Source organism: Equus quagga, chromosome 2 (assembly GCF_021613505.1).
Source record: "Equus quagga isolate Etosha38 chromosome 2, UCLA_HA_Equagga_1.0, whole genome shotgun sequence".
In the NCBI taxonomy this organism is placed as follows: Eukaryota; Metazoa; Chordata; class Mammalia; order Perissodactyla; family Equidae; genus Equus; species Equus quagga.
In genome coordinates this window covers 10,798,023-10,814,019 of record NC_060268.1, presented here as the reverse complement: position 1 = coordinate 10,814,019, position 15,997 = coordinate 10,798,023, and the positions used below count along the sequence as shown (strand labels likewise).

At 36.6% G+C, this 15,997-nt stretch overlaps 1 protein-coding gene across 1 annotated transcript in view; it reads right to left on the bottom strand.

Moving 5' to 3' along the window:
* Positions 1-15,997, bottom strand: part of SEC23A (SEC23 homolog A, COPII coat complex component) — a 52,887-nt gene that overhangs the window by 16,165 nt on the left and 20,725 nt on the right. The window contains exons 10-15 of the mRNA XM_046652673.1: positions 15,734-15,857; positions 14,132-14,212; positions 12,723-12,812; positions 11,443-11,549; positions 6,712-6,865; positions 1,363-1,440 (exon numbers count right to left, since the gene is read on the bottom strand). Of these exons, the coding sequence (XP_046508629.1) occupies positions 1,363-1,440; positions 6,712-6,865; positions 11,443-11,549; positions 12,723-12,812; positions 14,132-14,212; positions 15,734-15,857 (634 nt within the window). The remainder of the gene's footprint in view (positions 1-1,362; positions 1,441-6,711; positions 6,866-11,442; positions 11,550-12,722; positions 12,813-14,131; positions 14,213-15,733; positions 15,858-15,997) is intronic.

Below are 15,997 nucleotides of genomic sequence, written 5' to 3'. Positions count from 1 at the left end.
CAGTCCTGTTTATTCACAGGAATGCGTAATTGGTAAACCTGGGGTAAATATTTTGGAGATGAAGACCTCCCTTAAATCTAGTCTATGTCATCTTTTAGAAGATTACCAGGCTTTAATAATCCAAAGAAAAAAGCTTTTCTCGTTCCCCTGTTCTCTATTTCCAGAAAAGGGATAAGATGGGATGTCCAGATCTCTCAGAATCTAAAAGCCTAAAGAAGGGCTGGAGTGGGGAGAGGAGAGAAAGAGAGGAAAGTGTGGAGAATTTGGTCAAATACTTAGGCTAAGGCCCTCATTCCCTTTCCAATTAGTTTCTGCTATGAAGATGGGGCCTGAGAATTCCCAAAACAGAAAGGGTTTTGCCTGCCTTCAGACAAGTAGACTCCACCTTTTCCCAGTTCTCCAAAACCTCAGCAGAGGTAGGGAAGTCTCCTTCCATAAACGTCGAGTTTCTATGTGACAGACTAATAAAAGATTTCCCAAAAAAATAAGAGTAGCTCTGAAAAGAAAGTTGAAGCTTTAAAGTTTTCATGGGCAAAAATTAGAATTTCCACATCTCAATATTAATCATCTTTCCAGTCTGAGCAAAAATGCCATCTCTTCTATAAAGATATATCAAACCATCCATTTGGAAGGATTCCTTCAAGTTTTCTTTGAAGTTTGTCGGTCTCTCACAGCATTTTCACATTCTGTTCTCTCTTGTTCATGTCTATTTCACATCTCACCTTTCAAACTGAAAGCTCCTTGATAGTGGGATCCACGTCAGTCACCCTTATTCTCCTAAAGTTCCCTGCACACAGTACTTAGTTGAATAATGATATCTCTATTATTCATTATATAAACATCCTAGCCTTATTAAAACATCAAAATAACACAGAGGGATAGATTTCACTGCCCAAGTGAAAAAGATTCTGAAAGATAAATCAAATTAGCTTCTTTTCTATTCATCTGGTATGTCCCCATAAAACTGTTCTCAGGAGATGATACCACGCAAAGACTAGCTGATCGGTGACATTACTTCAGATGAAGCTCTTCCAGTACCACTGTCATTAGATCCCTTACATCAGATGGAAAGCTAGCCCACCCTCCACCTACATCTACTCCACCACGGTAGGGCTCCAGTGTAAATTTCTCTTCCCCACAAATAAATGACTATTTGCAAGGCCAACATAAAAATACGATATACTTTTCGCTGACTACTCACAGTACACTATTAATTTCTTAGCTATTCCAAAACTTATCTAACCACAAGAATAACCCAGTACAATAGGCTCTCTAAGATGAGCGATAAAAGACAATGGGAAAAGTGACACCCAATGGTACTATCAACACTAAGAAAGGAACAGAGACCTTTTATCTACTCACCTGTGGATAAAGGGAGAAAGTTTCTGAAAATCTGAAGGAACTTGGATCATCTTTGTGATACTCTCCAAATTTCTGACACTAAATAAAATAAAATGTGTTAGTAACATATTTCCTGTCATGGAGCTAAATGTGTTGCCTAGACATATTCTATTTTTAAAAAGTTATTACCCTTTAGGAGACAGATACTTGATACAGGATAAAATTGGAATATTACTTACAGACTTACCAAGAGACTGATTACAATCAAACAAACAAACACATCTGAAGCAAGTTTCAGATGCAAATAAAATGTTGCTGCAATACAATAACAACTTCTTAAACTAAGTGTCTCTGATAGGCCTTCAATAATGACAAAAGAGCTCAACACCTGTCTTCTAAGACTCTACCTAAAAAAAAGACAACAGCCAACTGACAGAAAGACGCACTATCAAAATATCACAGTGGCTACAAAAGCAAAGTTGCTGGGATAAACTTTGGCATCCCAGAAACAACACCAAAAACGAAGAGCTGAGGAAAAGAAAATCAGAGACCAACAGGCAGACCAGTGAAGAAAGAAACACAGAGGCAGAACTGAGAAGGGAAAAAGGAAAGGCAAGAAGCAGTCAGCCCTCCACGACAAGGAGACCCAAGGCATCCAGAAACTGAGCTAATCCCCACAAGAGAGTGCTCAGCACAATAACCGACACCAAGCACTCAGGAAATGGCAGCTCCTCCCTCCTTCTCGAGCAAAGTCTCTGCCCTGAAAAGTTGTTACAGTACTTGTGCAACCGGTCTATTTACTGGCAATGTTCATCACAGTAGTTGCAAATGATCAAGAGCAAAAATAACAAGCAAAAACTAACAAAGGGTTCACTGCTACAAGCAGCGCAGGACTTCTGCTGCCTGCAATGTCCAACTATATTATTTGTGCATTTATCTCTGCCTTATAGAGAACATAAAAAAGCATAATTGGTTTGATCATATTTGTTGCTTTCAACAGAAACAATTTCAGAACCCCAGTTATCCAAAGAACAGAAAAGCTATAGTTGTAGAGCTAATCCTCAGAAAACAGACCTGGATATCTGGCAATAAGAGTTTGGCCATCTTTAACGCCCCCTAATTATACTTCACTGACGAAATTTACAGATTAAGATAATCATCTTCTCTGTCCTGTATGACAGCACTAACTATATGTGGCAATTTAAATTAATTAAAAGTAAATAAAAATCCAGTTCCTCAGTTGCACTAGCCATATTTCAAGTGCTCAACAGCCACCTGTGGGTAGCAGTTCCATAATGGACACATAATAGGCACTTCCACCACTGCAGAAAGTTCTGGACAGTGCTGATCTAGAATATCAAATACACTGAAAAGGTTTTGTGAAAAAGCCAGTGTGTCACAAATTTTCCATAACTATCGATCACATTATATTAAATATACACATTTTAAATTGTGTCTAGAATTCTGTTAAAATAGGGGCCAGCCCTGTGGCCAAGCAGTTATGTTCCCATGCTCCACTTTGGCGGCCCGGGGTTTTTCTTTAATGGCTGCTGCTTTTGGTTTCATGTTAAAAAATCCTTCTGCATCCAAAGGTTAAATATATATTAACTTATTTTTTTACATAGTCTCTACTTTACCACAGACAACAATATAAAATTTGAATAATACATACCTATACAAATTTCTAATCTTCGGGTTACTTCTTTAAAAAATTCTGAACCCTTAACAAATTCCCTAGCATTAAATAATTAATCATGAGGAGTAGTCTTTATTTACAACTCAAGCAAAATACTAATAGAGATGAGAAAAAGACTGAAGCATAAAGGAAATACAGCAAAGATCCACTGTCTGAGTTACTCAGAAGTAACAGGATTGGGCAGATAAAGTAATAGTAATGCATTTTTCTTGAGGAAAACAAGAAGGCTAGCCCTGTCTTTAATTCAGTCACTATTGATGCATCAAGGCAGGCACAGAAAAGGGCTCCAAGGGTCAAAGCCTAACCTCTGTAAGAAAACGTAATGACAAAAGGGGTCACCTTTAAAAACAGCATAACTAAGGTGCTTGGTCCCATTTGGGTCAGCGAGAAAAAACATGGCTGGGGTAAAATTTGCAAGGAAGGGCCCAAGAGTCTTAAACAAGAGAGATTCTTGGGCTGCATCTCGTCAGATGAAGTGTCTATCCACCATGGCTGGCAGCACAGCTAAAGGGAGGATACAATTAGTGCTTAGTGAGTAAATCAAAGGTCATGAAGCTGGACACAAGAAGGACCCAAACAAGAGACTGAGAACAGAGGAGGCAAACCATGTGTTGATCCCAGTATCTTAAGTGATTCTGACCAAGGGGAGCAAGGGCTTATATTAAATGTGGTACCAGCACCGGTTTAGCCATACAATGCCCATCATCTGCAAAAGAGGTTTTAAAAAGTTGTTTATTTTTAATTAAAACTACTCTGAGTCATCAAGAAAAAAGAATTATAGTCACTACGCCAAACTGAGGCAAAGTAGTTTGTTAGTATAATTTTATAGGTTTTTCATTAGGAAAAAATTAAGAAAAGTGTAGTACCTTAAAGGTATTAACCCATTCTCTATTTGTGCTGCTATCATCCTTAGAGATGAAGATTCAGCAGGGCAGAACCAGTACAAAAAATGAGGCTACATGGGGCCAGCCCGGTGGCACAGTGGTTAAGTGCACACATTCTGCTTCTCGGCAGCCCAGGGTTCACCAGTTCGGATCCCAGGTGCAGACATGGCTCCGCTTGGCAAGCCATGCTGTGGTAGGCGTCCCACATATAAAGTGGAGGAAGGTGGGCATGGATGTTAGCTCAGGGCCAGTCTTCCTCAGCAAAAAGAGGAGGATTGGCAGCAGTTAGCTCAGGGCTAATCTTCCTCAAAAAAAAAAAAATGAGGCTACACTCTATTAGCTACTCAGAATAGCTTCTGTCACTGAAGTTCATTTGTCATCACCTAAAGCTTCCCTTCAATTATACACTAATTTGATCCAATCAATTAAAGAATAGAATGTAAAAGATCACAGTCTCACCACTTTTACTATATAGGAGGGGTCCTCAGTCACTAGGGGTTCTATAAGAGACTGACTTTTTAAAAACTGTCTTTTGAACTTTGCACACCATAGGACGCCAGCCTCAGTGATGCACAGTTTGCAGCTTCGTCAGTCCCATGCGGCAGTATGCAGTAGGACTACGTTCATTTGGATAACTGCATTCTCAGTTTTTGACACACGATAAGGGAGACCACAGATAACTGGTGAAAACTGTTTTGCACAGAAAGCAGGCCAATAGTCTGATGACATCAGCCTCTCCTTCCCAAACTACATCCGCCCGCCAACTTTCTCTTACACAGTTGCCAACTGACTTATGGGAACACACAAGCTATACTGGTGTGAGAGAAGGTCAGAGTAAAATGCCCATCATCCCACGACCCACCTGTCCTCTAGCCTCAACAGTTGTGCTGCTGCTGTAAATGTCACAAACTGCGAAATGTATAGATTAGAAGTGAATTATATTGTGAGGTTTTATAATTTTGGACTTTTTTGCAACTGTCTCATTTAGTTATTTACAAGGCCATTCTGTTTCATATTTTATTAGTGTTTGTGTTTTACAAGCATGTCAAATGATGTGGCAATTTTTGAAGGTGAGGTCTGAGATAAGAGAGAAAGATTCCAGACATAAACCTACAGAGAATTCTGAAGAATTACAATCTTCTGAGTCATTTCACTACACTCATGCAACAACAGACAGAAAAAGTCCATCTTTACAATGAAAGCTACTTATCAGTGGATTTTACATGGGCTGATAACCCAAGTTGTAGTGTTCAATTTTGTGTCATATGTGATAACCTCCAAATGCAGTAACAGCTCCAGAAAAATGGAAAAAGCACTTTACTACAAATCACAGCCAGCTGACAAATAAAGGTGCTGATTATGTCAAACAGCTTTTAGAATCTCAAAACAATAAAGCATTTGTTAAAACAAAGTCACATTCAGTGAATGGCTCAGGAAGCAAGCTAGCTCAGAGCACAACTTATTACCCAGAAAAGGAAAATTACAGAGTTGGAGAGAACCTAATAATGCCAACATGTAAAGTTACAATAAGCGAAATGCTAGGACATGATGATGCAGTCTGAGTAATTAAAAAGCTTCCACTTAAAAACAATATAGTAAGTGACCACACTGATGACATATCGCATGATACTGAAGAGGTTTGCGTAATTAGTCAAAAGTAACAGCTTCTTATGCAAGTTGATGAATCAACAAATTTCACCAATGTCATGTCAAACTGCTAAATGATAGTGAAATTCAAGAAAACTGTTCTGCTACTCTAAACAGGAAAAGGTCAAAATACATTTAGTGTTTTAACTTCCTATCTGGAAATAAAAGGTCCATCTTGAAGGAACCGTGTTGGCATTTGTACTGAGGGGGTCAAACCAATGGTTGACTCTGAGAAGTTTTATGTCTCTTGTTAAAAGCAGACGTGCTGACGTTGTCATAACACTGCTTTCTTCAGAGAGAGGTGCTAGTGACAAAATACTCTTGGAGATGAAATGAAAAAAAAGTTCCAGATGATGCTACAAAAATGGCTAACTTTATTAAACAAAGACTAGCTCACTCAAGAATATTTTAAAAACTACACAAAAATCTAGACAAAGAGCACAGAAACCTGTTACAAATAGAAATCTGATAGCTTAGCAGAGAGAGCTCTCAAGAAGGTATTGAGCTGAAGGGTGAACTGAAGAAGTACTTCCAAAGAAATAATAGACTAGTTTACTGAGTAAAAATGGAGCATCAAGAACAGAACTTAATTAAGCACTCCAGGCCAGAATGTAAGTAATGGGTTCCTAACATGTTAAAAACCCAAGTAAATCATCATTATCAACAACTTTACTAACACACACTTTGGTAATCCAGATCCAGATAATCAAGACTTGTCTCTATTTTTGTACGCTCATATGCATAATTTTTATATCCCAACTAATTTGTCTTAAAAATTTCCATTTAAATGAAAATAGAAAACTAAAACCATCGCAATGAAGAAAAATATGCAAAAAAGCAGTAAAAAGTTACAAAACTGGATTAAATTTGGAACTAATTTGATATGAGCCCCCAAAACAGAAAAATAATAGGTTACAATAATTGTTACTCTTCTATTTTACGGGAAAAAGGCATTTTAGCTTACTGGAAGAGATAAACGAATTCTACTGTTCATTACTATGCCTTTCTCTGCAATTTGAATAGGAGTCCCTCACACAGTCTTTCAGTTACATTGTAAGGTTCTGTGAAAGAGATTATCAGCAACAAATACTTACTACAAATAAAAGCATAGGGATTTAGAAAAGCATGATGTTTACGTCTTACCAGTCGAATGAGCTGTCTGTCTAGCCATCTAAGCACATCCGGCCCTTCCTCTGTCTCGGCTCTATATATTGCCAGCCGGGCCATAAGAATGGCAGCTGCCTCCTGGTCAAAAGACGCAGCAATGTTTTGGATTTGAGTTTGAGCATCTGCCCAGCTTAAGACAAGAAAGCACAGAAATGCTGCTGAATTATAACATTCACAATATCATAGTTGGCTATCACACAGATTTAAGTTAATAAGATACAGAAAATTACTTCAATATTTCAAAATTCCAATAGTGCCTAGAAAAATGAGCATTTAAAAAAAATCATTAACAGCGGTTTCAGTATAGCATTCGTTGTTTCTCAGAAAAATAGATCCAAACCTAATAAATACTCTAAAGTAACTGTAAAGGCAGATCTCCAAATGCATTCCTCAAAACATTAAGATTTTTACAACTGGGGCTGGCGCACGGCCAAGTGATTAACTTCACACGCTCCACTTTGGCGGCCCAGGGTTTTGCCGGTTCGGATCCTGGGCGTGGACATGGCACCGCTCATGAGGCCATGCTGAGGTGGCATCCCACATGCCACAGCTAGAGGCATTCACAACTAGAATATACAACCAGGTACTGGGGAGGGGACCTTGAGAAGAAGAAAACAAAAGAAAAGAAAATGAAGATTGCCAACAGACGTTAGCTCAGGTGCCAATCTTTAAAAGAAAATTTTAAAACAAGGTGTTTTTTTTCTGCTTTTTCTCCCCAATCCCCCCAGTACATAGTTGCACATTTTAGTTGTGAGTCCTAGTTGTGGCATGTGGGACACCGCCTCAGCATGGCCTCATGAGCGGTGCCATGTCCGCGCCCAAGATCCGAACCAGCCAAACCCTGGGCCGCCAAAGCAGAGCATGCGAACTTAACCACTCGGCCAGGGGCCCAGCCCCTAAAAGAGATTGTTACAAGTAAAAAGAATAGCATAGGTGTCTGTGCATTTGCACACAGACACGCAAGTTTCTACATCTGACTTTAAAAACTTATTTCTTCAATTTCGTAAAAGCAGAAATATGGAAATACAAAGTAAAGATTTTTCTCCCAGCCTAAGTAATTCTCATTTACTAAACTGGAAAATAAATATCAGAATTTTTTTTCTAATTGGCCTTTAATTCAATTATTAGTGATAATTAAAATTACTATGTATTTTTTTTCTCTCCATGTTAATGCACTGACTAAAAGCAACTTACTAAGTGAAAATTTTAGTCTAAGGATTATAATTTGATATTATGTATAAAATAGCAGTAACCTATCAAATTCACATGTTCTATAAATCCAATCCACTCAAACTGATCCTGGGGAGACTCAGCAATAGTTTTTACTTGTTTGTTTAATATTTCATAGACAGAGTTTTGTAATACTTCAGATGACTGACAACTGTGAATCATCTCAGGCTAGTGAAATAGCAAGAGGCAGTAAAGAATGAGAATGGGTAAAAGAATAAGAATCAGTAATTTGGAAAGTTATTTTTAAGGCAATTTAAACTGATTATACTAATAGTTTAGTTTATTTTCTAATTTTTTAATTAAAAAAATCACAGAACTAAAAACAAAAGTTTACATCAGTATTTTCCCAACTTGGATGATCATGATATCCACCTGCTTCAAACTGAAACATAAAGGTGACATTGTTCTTCTGAAAATATAATGGTTCAGTAGTGAAAATACATTAGCAAGTAAGCACATGCAAATTTACTAATTAAAACTTACTTAGCCATAAACTAAAAATTATGCTCTTAAAGTCAAGTTTAAAGGGCTTGCTCACACTGTAAAACCTGCCTTCTGCATTTCCAAAACCCCCTCACTCTGATTCTTACATGTAGTTTCAAATCAAACTTTCCAGATCAAAGTTATTTTCTATAAGAAAAATAGGGTAACTCTGGACTGTATCTCAGGACCCTGAGTCCTTTATTTTCACAAGTCTTATTCACTTAACAAATACACTGGCCTAGGCCCCTAACATCATATTCCTAATAAATAAAGAAAAAAAACAAGTCCTGACTACTGAAAATGGTCAGGATAAGTTAACTGAAAAGATGGGCACTTTGGTGAGACACAGTGATATAAATGGCACCATAACACACATAATATACTTCTACAAATAGCCTCACAAATTCTGTGCAGACTGAAAATATATAAATCCATAAAACTCACAAGAAAGCTCCCTTTCTCTTGAAACACCTTTTTCTTAAAGATTGGCACCTGAGCTAACTGTTGCCAATCTTTTTTTTTCTCCTGCTTCTTTTCTCCCCAGATCCCCCCAGTACATAGTTGTATATTTCAGTTGTGGGTCCTTCTAGTTGTAGCATGTGGGACGCCACCTCAGCATGGCCTCACGAGTGGTGCCATGTCCGCGCCCAGGATCCGAATTGGCAAAACCCTGGGCCACGAAAGCGGAGTGCACAAACTTAACCACTCGGCCATGGGGCCAGCCCCAAGACTAATCTAACTTTTTTAAACTTTCCATTTTAAGAATATTTAAAACATAAAAGCTATGAGAATAAATTCCTATATACCCATCACCTAGATTTACCAATTATTGGCATTTTAACATACCTGCTTTATCATTCTCTTTTCCTTCATACACACACACTTTTCCTTTTGCCAAACTTTTCAAGAGTAAGTTAGAGATATTATGACCCTCTCACCTAAATACTTTAGTGTATCTCCTAAGATCAAGAAAATTCTCTTAATAGCCCCAATTAATTACCAGATTCATGAAATTAAACACTGACAAAACATTATCCTATATATAGGCCATATTCAAATTCCCCCAATTGTCTCAACAAGGTCCTCTATAGCAAAATGTTTCCTGACATAGCATCTTATCCAGGATCCCTTATTGGCTTTAGTTGTAATGTCTCTTTAGTCTCCTTTAATCTGGACTGATTACTAACACTTTCTTTGCCTTCCAAGACATTTTTGAAGAGTCTAAGCCAATGGCTTTGTAAAATATCCCTCAATTTGGAACGTCCAGTTGTTTCCTTAAGCAAATGTTCTGAATGCCCAATTTAAGTAGCGTGTGTGCACGTGTGTGTGCTGAGGGGCCATAAATAAATTGACGTTTGCCAAGAGTCAATACTTCCAAGTTCCTAATCTGACATCTGAACAAATCTAAGTGAATGCTCAGTTGGCATTTTTTCTTCAAATGAATAATGTATTCCCTTGACGTTAGTCCAGGATTAAAATCAAATTAAAATTAAAGTCAAAGCAGGGTAACAGAGCAGGACAACAAATCTCTCCACAAACAAACCTCTGCTAAGTAACAGACCATCCAACACGAACACTCAGTTCAAACGTTAGGCTCCTGTCTATCACTCACCAAAATAGTCTCAGGGCTTTCAGGAGTGAAGCTCGAGCTCAAATACAGTTCAATAAAACGGGAGCTACAGATGCCCGCAGTGTCCATTTTCTAGGCCATGCCTAAATCAGGTGAATTTATACTGATCAACACCTTCCCTATCCAGACAATCAAGTCTAAGACAAACAGAAATGGACCAAGATTCACTTCTAGACTCACCTCATCTAAGAATCCATCCTAACTTCAACCCAAAATTACCTTCCCCTTGTTTTATGCATCACAAATACTTACTTACAGAAGAGTATCAATGTAACTGACATAATTTATTCTTACTAAAATAGAGGTGCTGAGTTCAGTTCAACTTGTCCCCTCCACAAATGCTGTGCAAAAAACACATGAGCACATACCTGCCCTATTGAGAGAATCCACCATATTGACATATGACAGGAACAACGCGTGTGTTGTGCCTAATTATTCCCTTTTGAGAACTGTAACTACATCAACAAATGTAGTACATGACTGTTACATAAAATAATACCCTGTAATTAAGTCTCTGTTGCTTTACCTTTTGTGGTCTCGGCTAGTGCTAGCCAAAGTGTGGTAAGCGAACCCAGTGCCAGTTCACCACAAGGTAAGAACAGAAACTGAGAATAAATGTTCAGAAACTTCTGAGCAATTTAACAAAATAATTTTATGTCTGTTGAATCTAATAATAAAAATAGGAACTTGTATTTTGAATGGTTTTTTAAAATTTCATTTTCCTGGAAATTCATTTTTATTATATTTAGTAAAAATATTTGTCTCCAAAGGATTGGGGGAAGGGGGAGACAAGTGGCCTTCAGCAGACAGTCTGAGGACTGGTCTATCCCACATCACCATACAGCAGACCAAGTATACTCAAGTCTTTTGCAGTCCACATCCTCCCCCTAAAGTACCTAGTCCACAAAGCAGACCCTGAATAAAGGTTTGATAAATGAATTAAATGACTAATAACACTTGAAAAAACATATAATGATAAAAGTAGCTAAGAATTTTATCAATTGAAAAGTAATGCTATTAATTATTGTGCTGTATTATTATTATATATGTATATATAATGGATCACATAAACATTATTATTGCCTACTCCAAGATAATGTTTATTAGTTTTTCTCCTCTTCTCAGGGGAATAAGGTAAATAAAAGAATAATTTAAAGAATGTGTTTTAGAAACAGTTGTGTTTAATTGCTTTAGCATTTTTAATAATGACTATTTTAGCAATTAAGCTGTGTTAGAAATAAAACGCTACTAGTCACACATTCATTTTCTAGTCATGAATGTCACTCAAAATAGGAACCCAGTCTCGGAGCACGACCCAGAAGAGTTTTGACACGCAAATTAAATCTCTAATAAATACGACTTACTTCCTAGCGATGGTGGTCACGCGGATACGTCTCTGCCCACTTGAATGCTGATACTGAGTCACAAACTGGATTGCGCCACGCCCTCCTTGAGGAATTGGAGCATTATGCTGTGTGAAAATAAGAGTAAAAACTAAGCAAAACCTATCACATTGTTTTCATGTAGTCACTGACTGGATATGTTAGCAATAATAAAATTCATTCTAAAATTGATTAGAAGATGCTTGATTCTAGGGCATACAAAACAGTTGTGATTTGCCACATAAAAGAGAAGTGGATTTGGGAGAGCAGTAAAAATAAGAGGAGTCCAGCTAGGAAATCAATTTCAAGTAATATATAATTTAGCGGGGCATGAAAGAACAAAATGAAAAAAGTGTTAAGAAATTAACAGATAAGGAAAGGCCTAAGTGAGATAATTTTGCCTAACCATAATTGGATAAAGAGAATTTGAGCTAAATCCTCCTCCCCAGGTATGTAAGACAAAAATAAAACTTTTAGGAGGATAATCACATGATGAATAGACAGTCAAAAGAAGACTATTCATGAGAAGAGATCAATAGTAGTATGAAATGAGGATCCTTAGAAAGAAATAGCAAGCGGTCACAGAGAAACTTTCTTCATGCCCTTTGACAACAGACATTTTTGCTCTGTTTTTTTTGGTCAATAAGAGCCACCATCTTTATCACAAAATTAAAGGTTAAAAAAAAAAATCCCTACATCTGTCTTATGAAGGCTATTAAAACTGTCATTTATTTTTTGCCTAATATACATTGCCATGTAAGTCAGTAATTTATATATCATTCTTTAACATATCTTCCTTCTGTAGCAGAAACTGACATCTTTCCAAACATTGGAATCTTTACCTTCCTATCTTTTTCTATGGATTTTGACATATTATACTTCCTTGTAGGTAGACTCATGTATCATTATATATCTTGTGACAACTAGGAGCAGCAAAACACCTAATAACAAAAATGCAGAGCCAAAACAGAATTTAAGATTTTATTTACGCTTCAATTTTATATTTTAAAAAAAGAGAAAACTGAGAGTAAAATTGGGTTGCCCAAGGTTCGGCATTTGCAGGTTTCCCTGACATCTCTTTTACAATATATCCTCTCACCAAGGAATTTAGCCTTGAGAAACAGAAAATGACTAACAAACACTCCAAAAGAGAATAAGCTTTGGGTCGTATTTACTATTGGAAAAAAATACTAAATATTCATAACATAAATTAAGTACTTCTTCAAATATATATTTCAATATTCAAATATAAAAAGTCATACCTGATTGACAACCTCAAAATATATAGCCAAAGTTGTAGTGGGACTGAGTCCACATATCTTCCATTGACAAGTGCCACCTGTTCCTATCTCCTGTAAAAATAAAACATAGTATGTGTGAAAGCTAGAGAATACAATTTATTACTATAATATATATTAAGGGGGAAAAGTGGAAAAAAACTCCAGTGAGGAAAAATCCATTTCAGGTTTCTAACTAATCCAATGAATGTTAAAAGCTTAAGATTTTTTAAGATCATATAAATAAATCACAAAATTATTATTTATTATATTAATTATATTATTATTTTTATTATATTAATTATATTATTATATTAACATATAATTATTATTAAAATAAAATTAAGCAATTTTTATACAATAAAATTATAAAATAATTTGAATTCTTGCTAAGTAAATTACAAAACAATTGATACAAGTTCTTCATATTGTAGAGTTTAAAAGTATACACCAGGGGCCGGCCCTGTGGCCGAGTGGTTGGGTTCACGCGCTCTGCTTCAGCAGCCCAGAGTTTCACCAGTTCGAATCCTGGGTGTGGACATGGCACCGCTCATCAGGTCACACTGAGGTGGCATCCCACATGCCACAACTACCAGGACCCACAACTAAAATATGCAACTATGTACTGGGGGGATTTGGGGAGAAAGAGCAGGACAAAAAAAAAGTATACGCCATATAATGAAGTAATTAAAACCAACACTACCCTCCTGTCCAACTATTTGACCTGTGTAAAGAGACACTGATTTAACACACAGTATACACACATATGAAGACAGGTCCTCTGGATCAGAAGTGCATAATTTAAGCACTCTGATTACCAAGAAAATTTCTTAGATACAAATCTTTACCATGCAAACTGCTTAAAATTAACCTTTAAACTCTGTCATTTTGAAGATAATTACCCACTTTGTGTTATTTGTCCCATCCTCTCTACAGCTACATGATTCTACCATTTTAAACCGTATTATACGTCCACTAGATGGGATAATGAAAAAGGAAGGAAGTGAAACTTAACTCTGGCTAATGTGGATACTTCGTTGGAAATTCCACTAACAAAAAATAAATTTCAGAATTAATTCTGACTTTCAGAAGTCTCCAAATTTCCAAATCATAGCTGCTTTTTTTAAGCACACTGGGTCAAGGAATAACTTAGGCTTAAAAAATAGTAGACTGGTGACAATACAAAAGTTTTAACTTAGGGGTGGATGGGAAAAGGGGTATGAGGAAAGAGCAAGCACAGACAGAGCTATACGGATGGAAGCTGAACCACACTCCACTGAAAAACAGCCCGCACAACAACGTTGAGAGGAATGCCATGGGCTGCCACCTCAGGCCTCTGTTGGTTCTGCCCTGAGAATTAACTGTATTTTCTTTTTAGAATAAAGGTGACTTACATTTTCAGACACACAGGGTCCTTTAGAATTGAGAGAGACACAGGGTCCAATAGCTCCTGAAATCTTTATTTCCCTTGAGGTCTGCAAAATAAGAACACAATATACATTGGTGTGTTCAAAGACAAGCTCAAACACTCAACTATAAGTACAGAAGAATAAAAATATTCTTCCATATTTAAAATTTGAAAGTCAATGAAAATATACTAATGTTAAAAATAATCAATCAGTGGGCACTTCCATATTGATAATTCCCAAATTTAAAATCTAGCCCTTACCTAACTTTAATCCTAATCCTCTATTACCACCCACTCATAGGAGGTCTCCATTTGAGAACCTCACCCTCAATTCAAAATTAGATCATACTCAAAATTCACATGTCCTAATCTGAAACCTTAGACACCATCTTTTATTTTTCCTCCCATAGAAAATCTGTTACCAAGATTGGTTCCTTTCCAATTTCCACTGACACCAAAATTTAAGCTATCGTTACCTTCTATCTAAAAAAAATCAGAAAGCCTAACTCAGATTCTTACCTGAGCTTCTTTTTCCTGACAAATCCTGAATACTACTGTCAGACAAATTTTCCCCAAAACGCTGTTCTTCATTAACCTACAATGGTTTCTCCTGCCTACACATGCATCTCCAAACTATAACCAACCCACATAATTACAACTATTTCCCTTAGATTCCCATACAAATCATCCACTCTCGCTGGGCAGTTTTCCCAAACATACCTTGCTGGCAGCACCTCTGGGTCTCTCCTCACACTGGGCCCCTGACTAAAGCGCACTCTCCTCAACCAACCTAAATTCTGCCATCTTTCCAAAACCAACAGAAATCACTACAAAACCATTTATCTTCTAAGATAAATTGTGTCCTGCATACATTCATTTTTCTTCTCTAAACCTTACAGTACTTTTTCTACTGTTATTTCATTCTATCATGTGTTAATCCTGTCTTTCTTTGGAGACTAAATTTCCTTTTAAGAAGACTTGTGCCCTAGATATCCCTTGAGATCTCTACAATTCCCAGCGTCATGCTATATAGGAAGCATTCAATAGATTAACAAGGAATATTTAGTGAAAATTCAAAATCAATGTGCTTGTAATATATCTGTAACTAACACTAAACCTTTGAGTTTTTTAAATCCAAATTTGAAATGAATGATAGAATTAAATAATATCAACAACCTACCAACCATATAACAACTAATGATTATCTAAATGGACTACAACAGGTTTCTATTAGGTTAGATACCATTTCCTGCGATTATAAAAACATAGCACTAATATAAGCAAATTTAGCACTAAAGAAGAGAAAACAGACTTAAAAAGTTAAACACTACATAAAGAAAAAATGAAGAGTTAAAGGAAATTTTAGCTATCTAATATCTTCTAACAATTATCCAGGAATGCTCAAGTAAAATTTCACTGTACATTTACAATAACATTTTCCTGGTGAAGAAAATCGCTAACTCTGGGTTTCAATACAAAATAACCACTATTTTTAAAGCATATATTGAATTTGATTAATGATATTTTAAAACTATGTCAAGCCTACAAATTTCTCTCTTGATAACACACCACACATCTTGGTCCTTACCTTTATTTCCAACGTACCACCAAAGCCCATCTTAAACTGTCCATGCATATCTTTGGTGAAGACTCTCTGAAAAGTTTGCTTGAATAAGGAAGTGTTGAAAGAGTCGCCCATTACCATATATCCTCTGCATGCAAAGAACAAAACACAACGTCTGTGACACAACTACTGGGCCCACGTGTTAAAACCAAAAAAGTAAATTACCTCTCAATACTACCAACACATTTTAAAGGTATTTCCTAAAATGTGCTGTATAACCACTAATTT